At 57.2% G+C, this 20,662-nt stretch overlaps 7 protein-coding genes across 9 annotated transcripts; 3 read left to right on the top strand and 4 right to left on the bottom strand.

The window, feature by feature from the left end:
- The first annotated feature begins 179 nt into the window (after positions 1 to 179).
- H310_14388 (hypothetical protein) lies at positions 180 to 686 on the top strand. Its single transcript, XM_008882240.1, has 2 exons — positions 180 to 436; positions 499 to 686. The coding sequence occupies exons 1-2, from the start codon at positions 218 to 220 to the stop codon at positions 625 to 627; spliced, it is 348 nt and encodes a 115-aa protein (XP_008880462.1). The 5' UTR covers positions 180 to 217; the 3' UTR covers positions 628 to 686.
- A 2,762-nt stretch (positions 687 to 3,448) lies between these two features.
- Positions 3,449 to 11,554, top strand: H310_14387 (the record flags this gene model as incomplete). 2 transcript variants are annotated; one of them, XM_008882238.1, is made up of 7 exons in its annotated part: positions 3,449 to 3,848; positions 3,894 to 4,331; positions 4,378 to 4,499; positions 4,559 to 5,530; positions 5,588 to 6,755; positions 6,809 to 8,224; positions 8,278 to 11,554. In XM_008882238.1, coding segments are annotated over 7 exons (7,729 nt in total), but the record flags the coding sequence as incomplete, so codon positions are not given. The 2 variants fall into 2 exon arrangements, with proteins under 2 accessions (XP_008880460.1, XP_008880461.1); XM_008882239.1 differs by having other exon boundaries at positions 3,894 to 4,499.
- Positions 11,555 to 11,705: 151 nt separating this feature from the next.
- On the bottom strand, positions 11,706 to 13,871 carry H310_14386 (hypothetical protein). Its single transcript, XM_008882237.1, has 10 exons — positions 13,665 to 13,871; positions 13,425 to 13,620; positions 13,256 to 13,379; positions 13,062 to 13,209; positions 12,823 to 13,007; positions 12,573 to 12,774; positions 12,366 to 12,515; positions 12,165 to 12,308; positions 11,992 to 12,105; positions 11,706 to 11,947 (listed from the first exon to the last, which is right to left on the bottom strand). The coding sequence occupies exons 1-10, from the start codon at positions 13,857 to 13,859 to the stop codon at positions 11,873 to 11,875; spliced, it is 1,533 nt and encodes a 510-aa protein (XP_008880459.1). The 5' UTR covers positions 13,860 to 13,871; the 3' UTR covers positions 11,706 to 11,872.
- Positions 13,859 to 15,379, bottom strand: H310_14385. 2 transcript variants are annotated; one of them, XM_008882235.1, is made up of 3 exons: positions 14,809 to 15,379; positions 14,458 to 14,764; positions 13,859 to 14,407 (listed from the first exon to the last, which is right to left on the bottom strand). In XM_008882235.1, the coding sequence occupies exons 1-3, from the start codon at positions 15,348 to 15,350 to the stop codon at positions 13,919 to 13,921; spliced, it is 1,338 nt and encodes a 445-aa protein (XP_008880457.1). In that variant the 5' UTR covers positions 15,351 to 15,379; the 3' UTR covers positions 13,859 to 13,918. The 2 variants fall into 2 exon arrangements, with proteins under 2 accessions (XP_008880457.1, XP_008880458.1); XM_008882236.1 differs by having other exon boundaries at positions 14,497 to 14,764.
- A 221-nt stretch (positions 15,380 to 15,600) lies between these two features.
- H310_14384 (hypothetical protein) lies at positions 15,601 to 16,783 on the bottom strand (the record flags this gene model as incomplete). Its single annotated transcript, XM_008882234.1, has 3 exons — positions 15,601 to 16,212; positions 16,264 to 16,611; positions 16,658 to 16,783. 3 exons carry the CDS (start codon positions 16,781 to 16,783, stop codon positions 15,601 to 15,603), a joined length of 1,086 nt encoding a protein of 361 aa, XP_008880456.1.
- A 973-nt stretch (positions 16,784 to 17,756) lies between these two features.
- H310_14383 (hypothetical protein) lies at positions 17,757 to 19,105 on the top strand. The gene is made up of 3 exons (XM_008882233.1): positions 17,757 to 17,922; positions 17,969 to 18,316; positions 18,372 to 19,105. Exons 1-3 carry the CDS (start codon positions 17,839 to 17,841, stop codon positions 18,957 to 18,959), a joined length of 1,020 nt encoding a protein of 339 aa, XP_008880455.1. The 5' UTR covers positions 17,757 to 17,838; the 3' UTR covers positions 18,960 to 19,105.
- A 365-nt stretch (positions 19,106 to 19,470) lies between these two features.
- On the bottom strand, positions 19,471 to 20,662 carry H310_14382 (hypothetical protein). The gene is made up of 5 exons (XM_008882232.1): positions 20,251 to 20,662; positions 20,059 to 20,195; positions 19,913 to 20,002; positions 19,752 to 19,866; positions 19,471 to 19,703 (listed from the first exon to the last, which is right to left on the bottom strand). The coding sequence occupies exons 1-5, from the start codon at positions 20,642 to 20,644 to the stop codon at positions 19,501 to 19,503; spliced, it is 939 nt and encodes a 312-aa protein (XP_008880454.1). The 5' UTR covers positions 20,645 to 20,662; the 3' UTR covers positions 19,471 to 19,500.

Here is a 20,662-nt window from a genome sequence, read left to right as displayed (position 1 = left end):
ACCAAACATTCGAAGAGTTAGTAGTCACCACTGCATAGTACTACTAATAGTACGTTTGGCGTTGTTTCGATCAAAGGTGGAAAATTCAATACCAGTACTGTTCAATCTCCAGAGATTCGACGTATCATATTTTCTAGAATCTTGTCGAAACTGAAATATTCGAAAAAATTCTTGGAGATTGGATATTTCCAAAGGTGCCGAGAATCCGATCGGCCGGATGGAGCGCGAGAAGTATGGCAACGTAATGGGCGGGAAGCTGTCGTTAAAGGGCAAACCACTCAAAGAGTCCAAAAAGTCCAAGAAGAAACGCAAGCGCGAGCATGGTGACGACGGCGACCGCGGTGACTCGACGAAGAAGCAAGATTCCGAGGTCGTTGTTCCCATCACGGGCATGACTGCGGCACAGCAGAAGCATCTCAAGTTTAAGGCCAAACGAGTACGTCGAAGATAAAATGGATGAGATGGAGTCGACGCCGCAGGCTCACGTGAACTGAATAGGAAGAGGAGGACATCAAGAAGCAAGCGTCCAAGACGTACCGCGAGCGCGTGGACGAGTACAGCAAATACCTCGGCAACCTGTCGGAACACCACGATGTCCCCCGCGTTTCCGCGGCAGGGAATGGCTAACCCATCAATCCATCGATTCCATATCGAATGCTGTGTGCCTTGCTGTCCCGACCGCACCACGAGTACTGGCAGCCACTTGTGTGACGTCCCGGCCACAGCGACAGCACAGCTCGTACATGTTTCTCGAGCTGATGCGGTGCATGACGATGCTTAACGCCGTTTCATCGTTGCTGAGGCCGTGACGTAAGAGCCCGCGGAAGGAATGGAATCCTTTGGAAGGATCGGTCAGTTGGGAAAAGCTTGTTGGTTGCGTTGAGCAGGACTGCCTTGAAGGCGTTCCTCGCGCGGACCATCGGCTATGCGCGGCAGCATTTGCATTGATAGCTTGTTCTTTACGCGATTGCCATGAGATTCGTTGAGGGAAATGAGCACGTTGGCAAATATCGCGATGGAACTCCGAATGGACAGGACATGCCGGTGGCGTCGACAGGATCGTGCATGCGTCTCAATTCAAACGCGCGCGACCGCCACGACTTCGACTTGGCACAGAATCATGACATGGTGAAGAGCGATGTCGTCAACGATGGATTCCCTCGTGCGGCTTTGTTCGGCTGGCAGCCCTCGTGCCCCTACAGCGCGAAAGAGGCGACGACGGTGGCGGCCACCGCTTGAGGTCCCATCACGTCAGAGTTGTAGAGCAAGCCATTCTTGGTGCTCAAGTCGACCAGTTTGTCCTGGCAGGTGTCCATGACGAAAATGGCAAATACGGGAATGCTGAGAGTGAACACGACCAGTACCGGAACGCCGACCATGTGCACCGGCAGGTTGTGCATGGCCGTGTAGCTAGCGACGTCAAGGATGGTGGAAGCACAGCGACGAGCCGTCTGGGACATGATTCAGCGAGGCCCAAAGCCCCCATGTCTCTCTGACGACCTCCTTGCTGCACGGCTTTGATCTCACCCAACACTCCATGCACGTGAAGAACGCATGCACGCATCAGACGGCAGCACGTTGCCATCACGGATTCATTCGTCCGCCACGACGCCTCTCCAGTCCAACCATGCGTCGGTAAACCAAACCATGACAGCACAGGAAAATGAATCCTCACGAGGTGAACGGGACCCAGCCGTGCTCCGTCAACGGTTGCAGCGCTTCCAGTGCGCCCGGCATGGGCAGCTGGCGGATGCTTCCCGTGCATCACAGCAACGTGCCGTGGCATTTGCGCTCAGAGGTGTGCATCGAGCATTGGCGCGGCCTTGATCACCTTGGCCTGTGTCGACGGTGATGTTAGGCGAGGCGCCTTATTCCCCGTGTGTGTTGTGGTATCTCAATTCAACCGCCGGCAATACACGCCGGGGGCGAACTCGCTGACATTTCTCATGTTCAGTTCGATCTTGTCTACGGTGGTCGTTGCGCACCACTCCGCTACCATGGCCACTGCAACTTTGTGTGTCTCCGAGGGCTCTGGCACATGGTCGAAGGCACGGTCGACATCACAACGACTACGTCGCGGCGCCGCGACAACCTGTGTATGGGTTGGCCATCGTGGTAACGTTTTGTTTAGGACATGCACACATTGTGGAATGGTGCTCTGGACTGCATCTCTGGCGTGTTCTTGTTCGGGATCACTCGTTGGCCTTGTACGGGTTTGGAGATGCCATCTCTCGGCCGCGATGGAGCGTACGGACTCGCGGCAGTGCGTCCGCAGCCGTTGTGGCGTTTTGCCCAAGCTTTCCTGACCGCATTGACTAGATAGCGGTGACGAAACCCCGACAACCACTTGTGGACGGGGTGAGGATGGGACTATCGTCTATCGTTCGAGCCCTGTTATACCCTCCAGACGATTTGCCTTCGCTAGTCGGAAGGCATGTCACTGCTCAAACAACTGAAACAATCGAACCGATCCGTCGACTCGAGCCTTCGCACTCATGCTTTCCACGTCGTGGACCGTCCGTATACGGTCTCCTGGTTTGGAAACAAACGATCGTCGGTACACGGCGAAAAGAGATGGTGGTGGTGCCAATGCCATGGGGCAGTGGCCATGTTCTAGTAAAAGACGCGCCGCATGGTCCCTCTTGTGCTTGGCAATGCGGTCGATGCGCGCTTGCTAGCGCTTCACGTCCCCCTCGCACTCTCCATTTCGTGTATGTGCATGTCCATCCCTCGTCGTGCAGAGGAACGTGCTGCTGCGATGCAAACCGAGCAACGTACCTCGTCAATTCAGAGACTGGATTGACATCGATCCCACGTCGTCCATCCTATCCACGGGGTGCTGACCGGTGCCCCCATGGATCATACCGAGCAGTTGGTCTGTCGGGTGGCGGTGAGGTCGCGTTTCAAGCGTCGTCGGTGGGCCAAGCAGACGCCATGTGGGGGCGTACGAGTAGGGTATAGAATGCACACAAGTGGGCACATCCCAAACAACATGTTGTGCGTTGGAAGCACAATGACGTTGAATGGGAGCCATGCGGACGGGGCAATCGAAGCATGCGCCCTGCATCTCGTCCACCAAAGATGGCCATCCTGCCCACGACCCATTCGCCTTGCCGTAGGCAGTCGTCGTTGTGCGCAGTTGGCGATCCGACGTGCGAACGCACGTCGAAGTCCTTGGCTGCGGCACTTTGTCCATTTTTGTGTACTGAGTCGGGTTCCAACACCCCCGCGACCAGAACGCCCGCCCCCCCCCGATGGGTCGTGATGGTGGGTCCCACCGTGATGCTGCATGCACAGAGGGAAGCGCCCGAACCTGAGCCATCGCGTCTCTGTCGACAGCATCCAACCTTCATTCCCAGCATAGTGGGACGCCCGACAGGCTAACGGCAGAGTGGTGGTCGACGGCATGGTTACAATCGACCACGGCCGCCGCCATTTTCGGATTCGGCATGGCCCCACGAACGAAACGGACCAAGCAAGTCAAGCGCAAAGCACCCGGTGCCAAGGCAAGCGAACCAGCGACGCCACCGTCGGTCAAGACCGTCGCGTACGACGAAGATGGCGTCAACACGCTGTTTGAAGCGATGAGCGTCGTCGCGGTCCGATGTGACGACGACGAGCACGGCGAGCGCTTCTGGATCGCGCAGCTCCTCGACGACACGATCGAGGACATGCTGGACGATGCGTCTGCTCATGTGAATGTGCTCTACTTTGATAAGGTCGTGGCCGACAACATGTACCACGTCGGCAACTACGACGCGATCCCAGTCCAGGCCATCATGTGCGAGATTCAACTGGACGAGCCGTCACCGGGCGAGTTCAAGCTACCCAAACGACACTTGGAGCGCGTGCGTGACGCATTTTGCTTGGTTTCACCCATGGCATCTCGATAGATTCAAAGCATTCTGGCCAAGGTCGATGCGGGGGAGCAGGTCCCGGACGAGATGTTGCAGCCGCTCAAGAAGCGCAGGACGGCGTTCGCGGCGGCGGAAGCGACAACAAAACCCACATCGACTCCCACGGCGACGGCTGCTGCAATCAAGACGGACAAATGGTCGGGGCTGCCAAAACGAATCGTCCAAGTGCGCGACGCGGAGAATTTCACCGACGATGCCATGACTGGAAACCACGCGTTCCGGTCCAAGTGCAGCGATGTCGTATCAAGCGCCAAGGAACTCATCCGCGCTGTCCTGGTCGGCGACCACCACTTGCTTGAAAGTGTGGTCCAGAAACCTGCGCTGCACCGACACATGCACACGTTCTTTGTCACGCGCAGTGCGGGGGTCCCCAAAACCGCCTTGCATTACGCTATCGAACGGGCAGACCTGAAGGTTTGTGCGTTGCCATATCTTCTAAAGTTGCTCATCGTGGGTCCAGGCGATTTCCGCGCTCGTGGCCGCGGCCAAGGTCGACAAGGCCAAGTTTGCGAAAAAGCCCGTGTGCGCGCTGGTAACGCTGGATACGGGCAAGCACACGAGCTCCTTTAGCGATTACAATCGGTGCGCACGGACCGTCTGTCGATCCAACTCGACGAGTGAACCTGCTGTTGGTGGTATAGGCGTGCATTGAATGCGAGTCGCGGCGGCAAAGAAGGCAACAACGCGTTGCTAAAGGACGAAACGGGCTCTGTCGCGCCTCTCATCACGACCCGTGGCATCGACAGCAACTTGGAGCGGTTTTTGTGGGAAAATCCAACGACGACGTATGAAATGATCATGCTGATCTACCCCGGCGATTCGTGGGTCCAACATTCGGCGACGCACATCCCGTGTCTCGCTCGAAGCGGCAACTACGTCTTGCTGAGCAAACTCGTCGCGATTCTGGTCGCACGTGGCGGATGGGGCTACAACAACTTGCACAGCCAAGTGCTTGGGTCGCCACCCCTCGAGCCGTTCAAGAAGGTGTCCGTGTTGAAGAAAGGCAGTCAGCATGCGATCCGGCCGTTGCATTTTGCCGCCATCAACCCGAATCCAGCGCATTTGGAAACGTTGATGGCCGAGCTGGACCAGGTTGGACTTGGTCAAGTAGACGCTGGCAACTGGGCTACCATTCATTACGCTGCCGCGTGTCAAGGGTCGGAGCCGTTGAAGCGGCTCTTGCAGGCAGGAGTTGACGTATCGCTGCGGACAAAATCCAAGGACACGCCGCTGACGATTGCAGCAAGACTCGGGCGCCTCGACAACGTCAAGTTGCTTCTAGAGCATTCTGCCACGGATGTGGCGGCGGCGGTGGAATCGGCCGCGTGGCTTGGCTTCCGACCGCTTCACTACGCCGCCCAGAACGGCCACGACCAAGTGGTCATGTTTTTGTTGGCAAAGGGAGCCAATGCCAACGCGGGCACGTCAGGGAAGGAGTCGCCGCTGGCGCTCGCGGCCGAGGCTGGTCATCTCAACTGCGTCCAAGCGCTGCTCCAACACAAAGGAATCGCCGTGGATGTCTTCAACAAAGTTCGCCGAACGCCGCTCATGGTCGCCGTCATGAACGGGCATGTCCAAGTCGCCGTGGCGCTTCTAAATGCCGGTGCCAATGCGTGAGTACTTGAAAACTGGACGATCCTCCATCACCGCCCTTATGCTCGATGGTGTAGAAATGCCGTCGATACGTCGTTAAACAGCGTGATGCACTATGCCGCGGGGTATGGGTGGCTGTCGTGCGTCAAGTTGCTTGTGGCGGTCGACGCTGCGGCGTGGTTTCGCAATGCGTGGGGGTATTCGCCCATGGCCGTCGCCGCGTTGAAAGGTCGGTACGACGTGTCGCGCTATTTGGTCGCGATCGCCCCGGCCCACGAGCACGCAATCGATTTTCGCGATGCGAATGGAGCGACCATGTTGTTTCTCCAGTGCAAGCTGGCGGAGACCATCGACGAGATCGAGTTTCTACTTGCGAACGGAGCGAGTCCCAACGTGCCCACGTCAGCGTTTGAGTTTCCCCTCCAGCAAGTGCTGCAGCGACTGCCGAACGACGAACTCGATTCTTTCCTCGTCTCGATTGGGACCCTCCTCATCAAACACAAGGCGCATATCACGCACGACGACATGCGCCACGTTGGGCAGCCGCTGGCCCTTGCCATGGCCAAGAAGCACCGTCGATTCTTCGACCAGTTCCTTCCACACAGCGACTTGACTGCGCTGGGACCGAACGGTCAAAACCTGTGGATGGAAGCCGTGCACCACGATCCGGAATACTTGACCGCGATGGTCGAGACCGCGCCCTCTTTTCCCATTGTGCAAGACATGAATGCGAACAACTGGTTCCACTACCTCGTGGACGTCGCGGCGACGGCCCATTCGATTGAAACGATTCAAGCCATCGTGAAGAAATTGACAAAGGCCGAGATGGCCGCCGCGATGAGCGATGTCAACGCGGACGGATTCACGCCACTGATGGCTCTTGTCCAGCACGAACGACCGACCAAAGCCGGAGTCGACTACGTGGCAGACGATCGACGATATTGTGCACTCCTTCGGTTGTACTTGCAACACTCGGTCAACGTCGAGTCCGTCGTCACCTTCGGGAAGGTCGACCCATGCGATCGTGCCAAACGCCTCACATCGTCCAACGAAACAGTGCTGCATCTGGCCGCCGCACGCCGCCTCTCACCTTCGACCGGATGGAAGGGCGACGACGTGCTGCACATCGTGCTTGAATGTGGACCGAAGTGGACAAAATCGACGGTAAATGTCGTATCGGTCTCGAAGAAGTCAGCGCTTCTCCTGGCGAGCGAAAACGGACATGCGCTTGGCGTCCAAGCTCTGGTACGTGAGGACAACGCCGCATGATAGGTACCTGACAATGGCCGCTGGAATAGCTGAAGAAGCACGCGGACCCCAATTTTTACTTGTCTGACAAGGCAAACAACATCGAGGGCGTGACGCCGTTGTTTGCAGCCGTGTCGAATGGCCACACCGAAATTGCCAGGTTATTGCTGGAGCATGGAGCAAACCCTTCGTTCACGGAAGGCGAAGGACTCCAAACGCCTCTCCATGTCGCATTGCAGCGCAATGACGCAGCCATCACGGAAGTCCTGCTCACCCATGGCGCGGACGTGTGCGCGTTGAACCAGGCTGGGCTGTCGGCACTCAGCAGCGCGATTTTGCAAGGGTTCTCTGTCACCAAGGCTGACTTGCATGAGAACGAAGTCCACTTTGGCTTGGCGTACAACACGCGTGCCAAGGACGGGTGGGACTTTTTATGTGTTGAAGACCGTGTGAGTAAGGCCAAGGTCGTGGATGGCTCGGCCAAACAACAAGGAAACGAAGCGAGCCATGCATCCAAGTCCCCGAGGAAGGCCACCGGCAAACGCGTCAACGATGACGACAATGGCCCCGACAAAGAAAACGCATCCACAACGTCCACTGCACAAGCCGACATGGTAGAGACGCCCGAGACTGCGTCAAGACTGCGGAAACGATCGGCGATATCGGTGTTACTACAGCACTCGAGCTCGGCTCCTGCGATTGGTCTCGGCGACACACGGGGCCGAACACCGCTGCACTTTGCATGTGCGAATCGAGATGTTCATCTTCTTCGCGCGCTGCTCTTGCTGTCCAAAGCTGCCATCAACGCGCCGGACCATTTGAAACGAACGCCGCTGCACTTTGCTGTGAATGCCGCCGTGATGACGCCGGACGCGACCTTCGACGTCGAAAGCGTCCTCTTGTTGCATGGCGCCAACGTGAATGCTGTCGACTCGTTTGGCTTTTCCGCGCTCCATTTCGCCTTGCAAAAGGTCAACTTGGACTGGCATACCGACAACCCGACGAAATCCGCCGACGACTTCAAGCGGTACATGGAGATTGTGCCCGCGCCAACAACAGACCCGATCGAGACGGTCGGAAACCTCACTCTTGTCGACGGCATCCAAGTCGACGGCCAAGATTTGCTCGGGCGCTCGTGTTTGCATTTGGGGGCTGCGACGGGCGCCGTCGTGAGCACACTCCGCATGCTTCAAATGGCGCCACCATCGTTGCTGGAAGTAGTCAACCACCGCGGGGACACGGCCCTCGGCATCGCCATGAAGTATGGCCGGAAAGAAGTTGTGACCAACCTCATCCAACACGGGGCGAACATTCACGTCCAGTTCACTCAAGACCGTTCCCGCTTCGGCTTGTACTGCTACGCCGTTGGAAGAAAGTGGCAAGGCGTGTGCCACATGCTCCTCAATGCAGGGTACTGCCGGCGCCAAGCTGTCGAGGATTCCATTCGCAGCCACGGATTTCAATTGGTACAGCCATTTTGCCATGCCCCGAGTTCTCATGTGTGTGCATGGCGCTGTAGACTCAAAACCTCATCACGGGCCTCTTGAACACCAAGGACAGGACGTTGACCCAAACCAACGCCGACGGACAAACGCTGCTGCATGTCCTCGCCCAGCAGGCCGTCGAGTTTGAAGGCATCGTGCGAACCATTGCGTGGCAGCTCGTCGATGCCGGCGTGTCGGTGTCGGAGTCTACTGCCCGTGGGGAGACGGCACTGCATTTTGCCGCCGTCCACGGCAATTTGAACTTGATGCGATTTCTCCTGCATTTGGACGCCAAGTTGGCGCACCAACTGACACACGCAAACGAGTCCCCGCTCGTGTATGCGTTCAAGAACGTCAAAACTCCCACGAAACATGCTTCCCCCGACTTTTCCACTGTCGTTCGATCGCTGGTTTTCCTTGGCCGGGTCGGTGCCAACGTCGACCAGGCGGACGCAGACGGACAGACTGTATTGACCCTACTCCTCGATCGGTTCTTTGCCCGGCCGACGACGGATTCGTCGCAACTCGAATTGCTCGACTTGGTCGACTACCTCCTGTCGACGTGCCGTGTGTCGCCGAACGGACGCTACACGACCGGCCTGCCCATTGTGTGCTCGCCGCAGACCACGGACGTCGTGACGTCGGTGACACCGCTGATTCGCGCCGTGCACATTCCATCCGTGTACTTGCGGGAGCATACGTTGGCCATGCTGCTCCACCACGGCGCAAAGATCCAAGACACAGACAGCCAGGGCAACACGGTGCTGATGCACGCGATCGTGCGCAACCACCTGGACGATCTACGAATTTGCTTGGGTGGGGTCTCGCATGCAGAAAGAGCGACTGCCACGTTGCAGGACGACGCGTCGGGGGCAAGAGTGACCAAGGTGTGGACGATTCACGTGTCCAGCTCCGACAAAACCAGCGCTCTAAACGTCAGCAATGCATTTGGGGAAACCGCGCTGCACTTGGCTGTCCAGCCCCGCGCGCACGGCTCGTTTGAAAACGTCGCTATCGTGGACCTGCTCTTACAAGAAAACGTGAAGGTGAATGCGCTGGACAAACGCAAGAAGTCGGCGTTAGATTTGGCCAAGGAACAGCCCTCCGGTGTGTTGCTGCAGCGGCTGACCAACACTTCCGCCCCACCGATCCGGTCTGCGACCCCAATCACGTTTGCCGACGTGCCACCCGTCGACCACGATGCGACTGTGTACTTGAATCAGTGCCAGGCCCAGGGCTTGGTCCAAACGGTGCCCATTCCACTGGCTAAGAGCAGCATCTGCCAAGCTGGCCCGAAGGCCAGCGTGCATGTTGACGGCGCCATCGAGTACTCTGTCGTCCTCACCAAGGTGGACGTCCAGTCTGGGCAGCACGGCGTGAACGTCTTCTATCGCATGCAAGTCGTCCACAACGAAGTCCAAAACGTGTACGTGCTCTTTACCAACTGGGGGCGCGTAGGCGAGTCGGGCAAGTATCAGCACACGCCGTTCAGTGACGCCGCGTCGGCGGTCGACGAATTCAAGAAGATCTTCAAGAGCAAGACAGGCAACGTGTTCGACCGAGTCGCGGTGCACGTTGACAATGGTGGCGACGCTTTTGAGAAGAAGAACGGCAAGTATATGCTCAACCCACGCCGTCTCGAGCGGCACGTGTACGATGCAAAGGTCACGGAGCCGTTCCACGGCCAAGCGTCCGCGGTGGCGTCTGCTCTCGATGCTGGCGTCCAGCAAGTCTTGGGCGTCGTCACCGACATTCGGTGTCTGGAAGAAGCCGCGTCTGCCTACAACCATAGCCTGGACGACATTCCGCTGGTCGAGCTGCAGCCTAGCCTCTTGGTCACGGCATTGGATCGTTTGAACGAGATCAAGACGTCCTTGCACGAGAACGCTGCAGTGTTGAAGAAAATGAAGTCCACCGACGCGCCATTGGAGCCAACAGCGATCGCCGCGTTGGCGGACACGTGGCGAGCCGCCAGCGAGGCCGTGGCCGAGAAATCCAGTCGATACTACGAACTCGTCCCGCGAAGTGACGCCTCGAGCGATACGGCCCTCGCTGCGTTCATGTCCGAGGACGACGTGAATAAGGAAATCACCCGAGTCCGGCAACTGCTCGAGATTGCCGAAACGAGCAAGATCATTCTTGGCGCCAAGAGCGTCGCGACCAACCGGCACCCTCTCGACTACTGCTACGATGCGCTTCAAGTGCACTTGGCTCCATCGTCGACGGCCGAATTCGACATGATTTCACGCTACTTTGAACGTGGTATTCATTCGAAGACCAAGGCGTACAAAGTCTCCCGTGCGTTTAAAGTTCACCGAAAAGGCGAGGCGGAGCGCATGGAGTCGCTAACAGTGCCTGGACACCACACGTTGCTGTGGCACGGAACGAAAAAGACCAACTTGATGGGGATTCTGTCCCGCGGGCTGCGCATCGCGCCCCCCGAAGCCCCCGTGACAGGATATGCGTTCGGCAAGGGCATTTACTTTGCCGACGCGTCCGAAAAGAGTCTCAAGTATTGCGGTGGCAACCCGTACACACTGTCGGACAAGCGAAAGGTCCACTACATGCTCCTGTGCGACGTTGCGTTGGGCAACCTGCACAAGGTCGTCGAGTCGGAGTATCGGGAAGCAGCGGCGGATGGGACGCACAGCACGTTTGCCATGGCCAAGTATCAGCCGAATCCAGCCGGCACGTTGGTGACGTCGATGGGGGCGTATCAAATTCCCCTTGGCAAGCTGCAGCAGGTTGGTGTCGAGATGTCGTACCCGTCTGCGTGGGCCATCGGCAACGCGCCCGACGTTTCCGACAAGCTAGGCAACACGTCTTGGAAATTTCAAGCCAACCAGCTTGAGAGAGATGGTCAAGCGCTCTTGGACAAAGCGCTGGCAACCGGCCAGACGAAGATCGCGTGGGAGAAATCGTCCGAGGTGTCGTTGCGGCCGCTGCACATTTTTGGCCTTCGGTGGGAGGTGCCGCAAAAGGCCGTCGTGGAAGTCGAGCGCAAGGAATTTCACGTCAACGGCCGCGACCGTGCCGTGCACTGCAAAGTGACGATCGAATTGGGCAACAAATCGACGTACTCGTACTCGGCACACAAGTACTTTGACGTGCTGGCGACCGAAGCGTTGCCCACGGGGTTCACGTTCCAGCCAGCCACGCCGGCGTTGTCCCACAACGAGTACATCGTGTACAACGAGGCCCAAGTCCAGATTGCGTACTTGGTCGAAGTCGAAGTAGTTGCCAGGTAAAGTGTGTTTGTTATGGCGTTCGTCGCGACATGAATACATCCGGGCTTGCTGGAATTCTGGATCCTTTCACGCTGCCAAACAAATGCACTTGGGCAACCCCACTGGACACCCTTTGCGTTTGCTTTAGCAGGGCCTCGCATGCAGAAACGGCGACGTTGACAGCGGCAAAAGGAAGGCAGCCACCATGCGTTTGGTGGAAGAGATATACTCTCTCCTACGTTCTGACGTGTGGTTTCCTTAATGTTACAGGAATGATCGTTGAAAGGCCGGTGCACCATCATCGACGGATTCAAATTATGCAGACAAATCCAGGGTGGAGAGTCGAGAGTTTGGAGTCGGATGGCATCTCGTGCTCACGTTTTTCTCTCAAATTGTCTGCGGTTCAAACCGCGATCGATTCCTTGGACACTCGGACGGGCTTCCTCGCTTCTTTGGCTTGAAGGAACGTTTGGAAATCCTAGTCGAGGGGTTCCATCACAGCTGCACAAACGTCGGCCGCACCTTGGATTTGACGTGGTATTTCTTTGCCAGTGACACAATCGAGGCACCTGTTACGTCGTCGTCGCCGACGTGATGACGTCCTTTGGTTTTGTACGAGTACAGGGACACCGAATCCTACATATTCGCCACAACGCAGTAGGCGGCGGTGCGGAGGAGGCGAGGCGCATTTGTACCCGCAAGACCGCTGGCCGGGTCTGATGCTGCTGCTCTCGATGATGCAAGACGAATTCATCCTTGGACAATGACGAGAGTTGTTCCTTGAGCGCGTCGAGGTGATAGCCGCGTTGCGTGAAAACATGGACTTGCTGCTTGAGCTCCTGAAAACAACCACGTGGGCGGTGTGCGATGTTGACCGTACGGAAATGAAAGAGTACGTTGTGATGGGTGGCCATGACAGACAGTTTCTTCTCGAGCGCTTTCGCCTTGTCGAAGTAGTCCTCCGAACGCTCGGCGAGGGCGGCAAGCCCCAGTGGTGCCCAAAACAAAGGCTCGTGGTTGGGGCCAACGTGTTTTTGAGTTAGCGCCTGGCCGATTGCACCACGCTGAGCGTCGTGCATCGTCTTACACAGCGATGTGTCTACCTGCGAAAACGCTCCCCAAGCAATCAAATGCCTGGGCTTTTCATCGTCGTCGTCGGGGTCCGGTCCAATAGATTTGCCGAGAAGAGGCAGCAGGGCCGAGATATTGGACTCCTCCGTCAGCGGCTGGTCGTTCCAGATCAACTGGTGGCCTTGATCGAGCATCTCGGACACGAGAGTGGGAAATTGCGTGCCCAAGACACCCCTACAACACATCCACCCATGCAGAGAGATATGAAGCCTAGGGACACACCCCAATTTCTTCGAGTCCAAATTCCGAAACACCTTGCGCAGATGACAAAAAACCCATTCGTCCATGCCGCATGCACGCGCCATGCCCTTGGCTGCGTCAGTCGTGTGAGGGGAAGTCGGGCCTGGCCCGACATTTGTCTCGGAGATCAAGTCAAAGCACTTTTTCCGCTCCAAGTCTTGCGCTTGCTACGAGCGCGTGCTGCATCAACGTGTGCATGCCCAACATGCACGAGCGCCCACCTGCTGCTCGCGCTCAATGGTGGCGACTTCTTTCAAAAGCATCTTGACCGTTCCTGACAATGGAGCGTACCGCTCGGCCGTCGACACTTTGGGTCGGCGACCATGCGGCGATGCAGTGGCCGAGAGACCAGAACGCTTGATGGCCAGCCTAGCGCTCCAAGTTGAAGCGGGCGTCGTGAATATGGCACACGCACTTCTTCGCGGCCACTCGTTCCTCGAGAGTGATCACGTGCCGATCCAAGACGTGCAAGGATGGAATGCTCGCGATCACGTGGAGTCGGTACTTGTCTTCTTCCGCGAGCGGATTCCCAAACAAATCTACGTCGTTTGCTGACCACGAACGGACAAAAGACAAGCGCGTACCCAGGTCGTCCAGATGCACGAATTTCTCCAAGAGTTTCAACGTGGTGTGCAAATCTTGGAGCATGTTGTTGTACAAACGGAGCTCCTTCAAGAATGAAAAGTGGCGGAGCGATCCGTCCAGCGACGAAATCCGATTGTTTTGGAGGTACAAGTACTGGATGCGGACACAAGAATCCAGGCCCGTGATCGATTCAATCTACGGACACCACCGCTTGGATCGGGCGAGGATGTGCATCGTACATTGTTGCTGTTCAGCCACAGCACTTCAAGCGACACGAACGCGTCAAAGTTGCCGATCACGTCGATGCCGCGGCTCGACATGACGAGCTCGGTGCAGTCCTTGACATACTTTTCATTGCACACAGCCAACTCGTCGTGCGGTTTGGACACTCGCATCGTCATGGTGTCGAGAGTGTCCTTGTGGGTCGTTGCCATTGACCGAGAAACGAATGTTCGTTTCATTGAGTCGTTATCTATACATACGCGGCGAACGACTACCGGGGGAAGACTAGGTCTCTGGACGTGTGCTTCTTCACGACGGGAGGTCGTTTTGGGCTTGCTTTCTTGCCCGGTCGCGGTTTGACAACGATGGGTTTGGATGGGGACGTTGCGGCAACTGGCGCCGTGGTTTCAACTGGAGCGACATGGTCCGGGGCTTTCGATGGCGATGTGGCAATGGTCGGTGTGGGCGGCGACGGTGGCTGCAGATGCTTGTCGGCTGGGGAGTGCTTGACTTCGGCCATGTACGCGGGGTTTAGGATTGGAACGTACACGACGGGCGTCGACGCGCCATGGACATGGTGCGGGCTCTGTAGCAATTGTTGGTGCATCTGCTGCAGCATAAACTTGCTCCACGGATAGGCATCTTGCACGGCCGCCAATGGGTATGCAGTTAGGGGCGGCAATGCTGCCGGAGGCGCCGCATCGGGATGTTTCGAGTGGCGGGTTTTCTTTGGGGACTTGGCTTGAACTGGCGAAATCGTCTACAGGCAAAACCACCGTATATACACACCGACACGCAACTGGCACGCACTGATTTCTCGTTCGCGTCCTTGTGGGAAAGTGTTCTCACATGGCGTGGGCTTTTTGGCTGGGAATGCGCTTGGGGAATGGACTCCGTGGTAGCGGGACTTTCGTCGGTTGACACAACGTCTCCACTCGAATCCTCCTGGCGGTCGTGATGTTGTTTTGGCTTGCCCTTGGCTTCCATGAGTTGTTTGTGGAGGAGATTCAGTGCCTCCAACTCTTTGATCACGATGGCAATCTCTCCGTCATAGTCAGTGACGTCGAAGCCATCAGGGTTGTCAACAGTGGCGGCGGCGTCGACCGTCTCGCCAGGGCTATGCCATCATTAGATGGCTCGTAGAGTAGGGTGAGGAGCTACCTTGAATCTTTAGTGGGCTGGGACATGTTGGCTATGGCGTGTACAGGGTGCGAACCTGCCGGGCATGCTTTGTGACTTGAAGTATGGCCATGCGGTGCCTTAGTCTTTCGCGGTGATGGCCGGGACTCGACCAATTGTGCCGGCGGCGCTCCAGTCACGCTGTTGGGAAAGTCGAGACGGACTGCGACTGGTTTTGCAGGATCATTGTCATCTTTGTCGTCGTCGTCGTGCGAGGTGGTGGGCACAAACACGCTGTCTTCGAGTAGTATTGCGTCTCTGTTGGCTTCGTTTTCTTTGGGAGCGGGTAGAGTAGAAGAGGATTTTCGTTTGGGCGGATGGGGGGGCTTGGACTTGTTTGGCGATGGTTCTCTTGCAGGGTCATAAATAGGGATGTGCGACTTGCGGGGCGACTTTAACGCCGGTTTCTGTCGCATTTCGTCGTCCAGACTGAGCATGCCCCCCAGAATGGACGGACTCTCGGCAGGCAAGACCTCCTCGGTGTCCGTGGGCAGCTCGGACAAGTCGCGCTTGCGTCTTCCCATCTCGCGCGTGTTCGCTTGCTGGCCGCGAGAAACCAACCTAAAATTAGAAGCCGTTGCGAAAGGCATGGCACAAATCCTGCCATCATCGAGAATTGCGCTCGTGAGCATGTTTCGACGTTTCTTGCTTAGCAAGCAGAGCTCCCTTCCGGCCGAAAGAGCTGCAGTGCTTGAACGGTATCGATGGGCTTGGCAACTACCTCGGCACCGCTCAGTCCATCACACAATGCGAAATTCCAAACAACGTGATTGATTATGCACGTTGGCCAGATACGACGACGCTTCGAAGCAGTCCTGTGGCTATACCACCAACAAAGATTGCAGGAAGGACGATGAAGGACGACTTCATGAGTAAAGCGGCCCCGGATAACCCGTGACCAGAGGTACATCCGCACGCCACTGTGGCGCCGACGCCGATGAGGGCTCCCCCAACAAGTGACGACAACACGGACGGAATTGGACCAGTTGGAATCGGGTCAGTCGACACGGCCGACGCGACTGCCGACCCCACAACCACTGCCAACACAAAGACGAATGTCGAGAGGTCGGTGGCTGCAGGGACGTGAAGGCATTTGCCAACTCTGGTGTTGCGAATGGGGTACAACGCAAGTGCAATCGCTGACTTGTACGATTGAGTCGCACCGAGGGATCGACGGAGCAGCAGGACCAGCGGCAGCTGCAGACTGCCCACAACTACCCCGGCAACGGTCGGCAGCCACGCGGAAGCCTGCAGGTCTCGTTCAGGCACGAAAACCTCCAGCACCACGGCGAGTCCAATCAGGATAACGCCCACGGCAGCATGTACGACGCATCGCACGGGAACGATCGTGGCCACTTTGGGCTTGGATTCTTGCCACTGACCTATCTAGAATGTCCCACGTGGTGAGTGCCGAAGGGGCCGAGAACGGTAGCGTACCAGTGGCTTGATCAAAGCGAGAGTGACGAGTGTGCCAACCAAGACACCTCCCCACACAGGAAGAGCACTCGGAATCTGGGCACCGAGTTGGACGTACACCGAGCCAGGGCATGAGCCAGATATGGCCATGCCAGTGCCCAAGATAAGTCCGCCAGCAGTGAGCACGCCAGCGTGGCTGGGGTCCGTCGCCCGCTTCTTTTGAATCGCGTCGAAGTCGTCGGGGCGAACTGCGCGGAATATGGCCTTCGACAGGGCAGACATACCCAGCGCGGCGAGGAACATCTTCATCATGGTGAACTGCGAGAGCGTCATTTGGTCTTGGATCACATGTGGCAGGTGTACTTGGCCCTACGTCCGCCTTTCAGCGCCGAGCGAGACTGGTTGGGATTCTTACCTTATTCATGGCGAACCCAAACACCGCGCCCGTGGTTACCATGAGTCCGAGGGACAGTGGCGATGCCCACGGCGGGGACAGTTGTGTCGGAGCATCGTTGAAAAGCAGGGGGCTTTGTGTTGCCATCGATGCTTTACGTTGAAGAGTGGCTGACTTACGCCCTTGTTGCCCGAAGATATCCCTCGACTGAGAATCCGTGTTCATTTTAGTAATCTTATGATGCTGGGATCACAGCGGGGAGATGCATCGGGATGGTTGAGAGGACATTTTTGTCCCCCGCATCCGTGCTTGAGGACGCAAGTCTGTCGAACTTGGACGTGTGTCCCTGCAATCCGTTGGGTCTCAATCATGGATAGTTGGTGCTCATGGGTGCTTCGTCGGGCGGAGTCCGCGCCTGTGCAACTCCCGAGTCGGCGATCCATTGTCGACGTTGGCAGCGACATGATTTGCCAAACCACGCCCCCAATCGGCGTCCCCGCGAAAGGTCGCGCTGCCACGTCCGACTGGCGCAACTCTCGATTGGGCGCTCCCACGGTGGCATGTTCCACTGTGGCACTCGATTTTGGCCTGGATTGCATCAACATATACGACTCGAAGAATTCCATGATTGGCTAATTTCTCAAGTCAGAAATATGTAAAATCAGCGATTGGCTTTTATTCAACATACGTTGAAATCAATCGCATGGTAAAATTTGCAAAGCCACTCTAGGACCACTGGCAACGCAATAGGCACCCGCATCTCACGGTTGGCAGGCCTTGCACGATTGCTATGCACTCACCTGCACATCACGTAACTCGAAAACAAGTGCGTTGTCAGTACCACGACCCCCCTGTTCACCTCGTTTACAGCCTGAGCGGCTTTCTCGTGGCTGTCTAGACCTTGTCTCATTTGGTAGCTGGTAGACTGAGTCATCTTCCTGGTGCAGAGGCTGTTTGGGCAATGGATGTCTAGCTTTGGTCCTTGCGCGTCTGATGGTGTCGGGTTAGTCATCGGACAAGTGGAGGTGCATGAGGAATATGTGGTCATCCCAGGAATCATCATCCAGAGTGTTTCATTGGGGACAGAGACATGGCGGATTACTAAAAATATGGGCTGAAGGGGAGGACCACCATCGTGTGGTTCCATCAAGGGAACCCAACGTGGAGGGCCGCAGCCTAAACATTCTCAAAAAGCACAGACCATGTCGACCAACGCGTGGACGTCGCCGACATCCGTGGGCTTGATGGCCGTGACAGGGGCTACGTTTGGCTTCGCCATGAACAAGGTATCGTCCAAAGTCGAGTGCCGTTGTTCATGTGTGGTCATGGTAGGGCCAAGTCCACCTGCCGTTTGTCATCCAAGACCAAATGTCGTTCTCCCAGTTCACCATGATGAAGATGTTCCTCGCTGCGCTCGGCACGTCCATCGTGTCGAAAGCGGTCTTCCGCGCCGTGTGGCCCAAGGAATTCGACGCGATTCAAAAGAAACGAGCGGCGGATCCGAGCCACGCCGCCGTGCTCGCCACGGGAGGGCTCATCATGGGCAGCGGCATGGCTGTGTGCGGATCTTGCCCCGGCTCGGTGTACGTGCAATTGGGGGCCAAGATCCCTACCGCCCTGCCCGTGTTTGGCGGTGTCTTGATCGGTACCCTGGTCGCCACCGCCGTGGCAAAACCGTTGGTACGTCGACGGTCCATGGCCAGCCTCCTCTCACAGGGTGTTTTCCGTGTGGTAGATTGCCCAGTGGCAAGACAAACGGCCCCGCGTCAACACCACCCTTCAACTGTCGTGGCCCGCGCATGCCTTGCTCGGCATGGCAGTCCTTGGGTCGTCGGTCGCAGTTGAGGTCCTGTTCCCAGAGCATGGACTACACAAATCAGCGTGGCTGCCAACTTTGGCCGGTATGGTCGTCGGGGGCCTCCAGTTGCCCCTGGTCTTCATCCTGAAGCGATCGCTGGGGGCGACCTTGTCGTACAAGATTTTCCTGGACAAGGCATTCTCTCCAATCCAAGAAGCCAAGCGGTGGCTCAGCCTTCCAACGATATCGGACCTCTCGACACTCATCTTTGTCGCGGCCATCGTGGCTGGGTCGGCTGTCGCCACGGCAACGTCCGGGTCGCGTACGTCGACAGGTCCACTGCCGTCGAATGCCGCGTCGGTCGTGGGCGGTGTGCTCATTGGTGTCGGGTCCACGGTTGCATGCGGCTGCACATCTGGCCATGGACTGTCTGGAGTTGCTCTGCTCATGAAGTCGTCGCTGATCGTGCTGCCGTTCATTTTCGTGGGCGGCATGACCACGGCGTTTGCAAGTCGATTCTTCTGACCCGTCTTGGATCAGCACAAACCCACGACGTCTAACTTACACTTGGCATTGGATGGAATGACTCTGGCCGTCACGAGCTGACAGAGCGCATGGCCACTTTCGTCGATGAGATCGACGCACCACACACGAATGAAAGAGTTTCAAATCCTTGGACAGTGAGCGCGGCGCACCGAATGGATCGGTTCGGTAGTTGTCGAGTAAAAATTGGAGCGCGCTGGACTTGCGTGGACGACGATGTCGGCCACCCGTTGCCGCGACGGACCACGTATCCATGACATCGAGACAACACCTTTTCTAGTTGAAGAACGTGCATGCACATTGGAGGGGTCGCATGGCATGTTTCAATCTCGTATCTGGGCGACCAGATTCGTTCGAGGCGGTCGTGGCATGCACTGAACTTGTGGACGCGAGGTCAACAGCGCCAGCATCTCTCCACGTCGAAGACGGCGTGCGAGCTCTTGCCGTGCCATGTCGCGACGAGCCATGGCTGCGATATACCACCAACACCACATTGCAATAGTCACGCAGGAATATGTTATGGCTACGCATCGAGGAGGTCGAAGAGCGCTACCCACGTGATTCGCCCCACTTGTTCCTTGTCGAGGTAGGTAAAGACCTGAAGCGCGTCCTTTTCGAGGAGGGGCAACCCGACGTCATGGAGCCCTCGTGAAAGTTGAGCGGGGGTGATGGAATTGAGATCGTGTCGGTTTGACTCGGTCAACCGAGCCAAAGCGCTCCGTTTCGCTACTCAGGATGGATGCCGTGACGTCGCGCACACGTTTGAATTCGTACCTGGTGATGCCTGGAGCCACTGCTTCAACTTGAGCACGGCTGCACGGGCTTGAAGATTGATGCCAATGCCTGGCGACGCTTCCGCCCCCGGATCGCTCGCTTCCCCATGCACCACCTACAGCCCCCATGACACACGTACGCACGATCCGGCGACGACGTACTCTAGCATCGTGGATATCGTTGGTGAAAGCAGTGGACCGGCCAAATGGGTTGCGGCTGGGGGCTGCAGCGGACGATGGGAAGGTCAAATCCTGACGCGCCAATGGTTGATTCACGGCAACGAAAACGAATGGATCATTTGACGTACCGAGCCAGACGTCAGCGCATGGGAATATCGAGTCACCGTCGCTTGGTGGGGCAGCGCTTCGACGTGTCCTTGGAGCTTGGCCGCGTCCGCTGCCGCCACTTCCCTGCGCGTCTTGCCGACAACGGACGGATCAAAATCTGACATGGTTGCGTATGAATCGAGACAGATGCCATGGTGGATGTGATCGAGTACCCTTGAATCCCCCGCGACCTCGAGGCAGCACTCGCACGACACCATGAGCAACGTATGCAGGATCGTGCGCCTTATACGAAGCCTGGTTGGTACTTTCGCGGGCAGTCGGATCGTTGTCTTGGTCCGCGTCCTTGGCCGCTTGCTTGATGAGTTTCGCTTGAGCATGAAGCTCTTCCAGACGACGGCGCTCTCGCGGTCCGACGTTGGGCGGGACAGCGAAATCGGCAAACGAACTCGCTTTCGACGACGCACGGTAGTCCTTGGCGTCGACGGCGTCCGTGTGGGCAATCACGCGGGGATGCGACACCCCCATGCCTTCCTTCGGCGTCCACGTCTTGTACCGCGAGTACCCAGTGTCTCGCCGAAGAGCTTCCTCTTCGACCCAGTTGCCCATGAGGGTCCCTTGGTTGTC

Source organism: Aphanomyces invadans, assembly GCF_000520115.1.
Source record: "Aphanomyces invadans strain NJM9701 unplaced genomic scaffold supercont1.68, whole genome shotgun sequence".
Lineage (NCBI taxonomy): Eukaryota > Oomycota > Saprolegniomycetes > Saprolegniales > Verrucalvaceae > Aphanomyces > Aphanomyces invadans.
This window is presented reverse-complemented; position numbering and strand designations above follow the sequence as displayed.

Bases quoted from the DNA above. Each gene is read 5' to 3' on its own strand.
- H310_14388 (XM_008882240.1), top strand. From the start codon at position 218: ATGGAGCGCGAGAAGTATGGCAACGTAATGGGCGGGAAGCTGTCGTTA. The intron at 437-498 runs GTACGTCGAAGA...TGAACTGAATAG, and splicing joins TCAAGTTTAAGGCCAAACGA to GAAGAGGAGGACATCAAGAA.
- H310_14386 (XM_008882237.1), bottom strand. From the start codon at position 13,859: ATGGCAACGACCCACAAGGACACTCTCGACACCATGACGATGCGAGTG. The intron at 13,380-13,424 runs GTACGCGCTTGT...CAAACGACGTAG, and splicing joins CGTGCATCTGGACGACCTGG to ATTTGTTTGGGAATCCGCTC. The intron at 12,516-12,572 runs GTAGACACATCG...GCAATCGGCCAG, and splicing joins CTTGGGGAGCGTTTTCGCAG to GCGCTAACTCAAAAACACGT.
- H310_14385 (XM_008882235.1), bottom strand. From the start codon at position 15,350: ATGGGAAGACGCAAGCGCGACTTGTCCGAGCTGCCCACGGACACCGAG. The intron at 14,765-14,808 runs GTAGCTCCTCAC...ATGATGGCATAG, and splicing joins CAGCCCACTAAAGATTCAAG to CCCTGGCGAGACGGTCGACG. The intron at 14,408-14,457 runs GTGCGTGCCAGT...TTTTGCCTGTAG, and splicing joins AGGACGCGAACGAGAAATCA to ACGATTTCGCCAGTTCAAGC.
- H310_14383 (XM_008882233.1), top strand. From the start codon at position 17,839: ATGTCGACCAACGCGTGGACGTCGCCGACATCCGTGGGCTTGATGGCC. The intron at 17,923-17,968 runs GTATCGTCCAAA...TGGTCATGGTAG, and splicing joins TTGGCTTCGCCATGAACAAG to GGCCAAGTCCACCTGCCGTT. The intron at 18,317-18,371 runs GTACGTCGACGG...TCCGTGTGGTAG, and splicing joins CCGCCGTGGCAAAACCGTTG to ATTGCCCAGTGGCAAGACAA.
- H310_14382 (XM_008882232.1), bottom strand. From the start codon at position 20,644: ATGGGCAACTGGGTCGAAGAGGAAGCTCTTCGGCGAGACACTGGGTAC. The intron at 20,196-20,250 runs GTACTCGATCAC...CAACCATGTCAG, and splicing joins AGGTCGCGGGGGATTCAAGG to ATTTTGATCCGTCCGTTGTC. The intron at 19,867-19,912 runs GTACGTCGTCGC...TGGGGGCTGTAG, and splicing joins ACGATATCCACGATGCTAGA to GTGGTGCATGGGGAAGCGAG.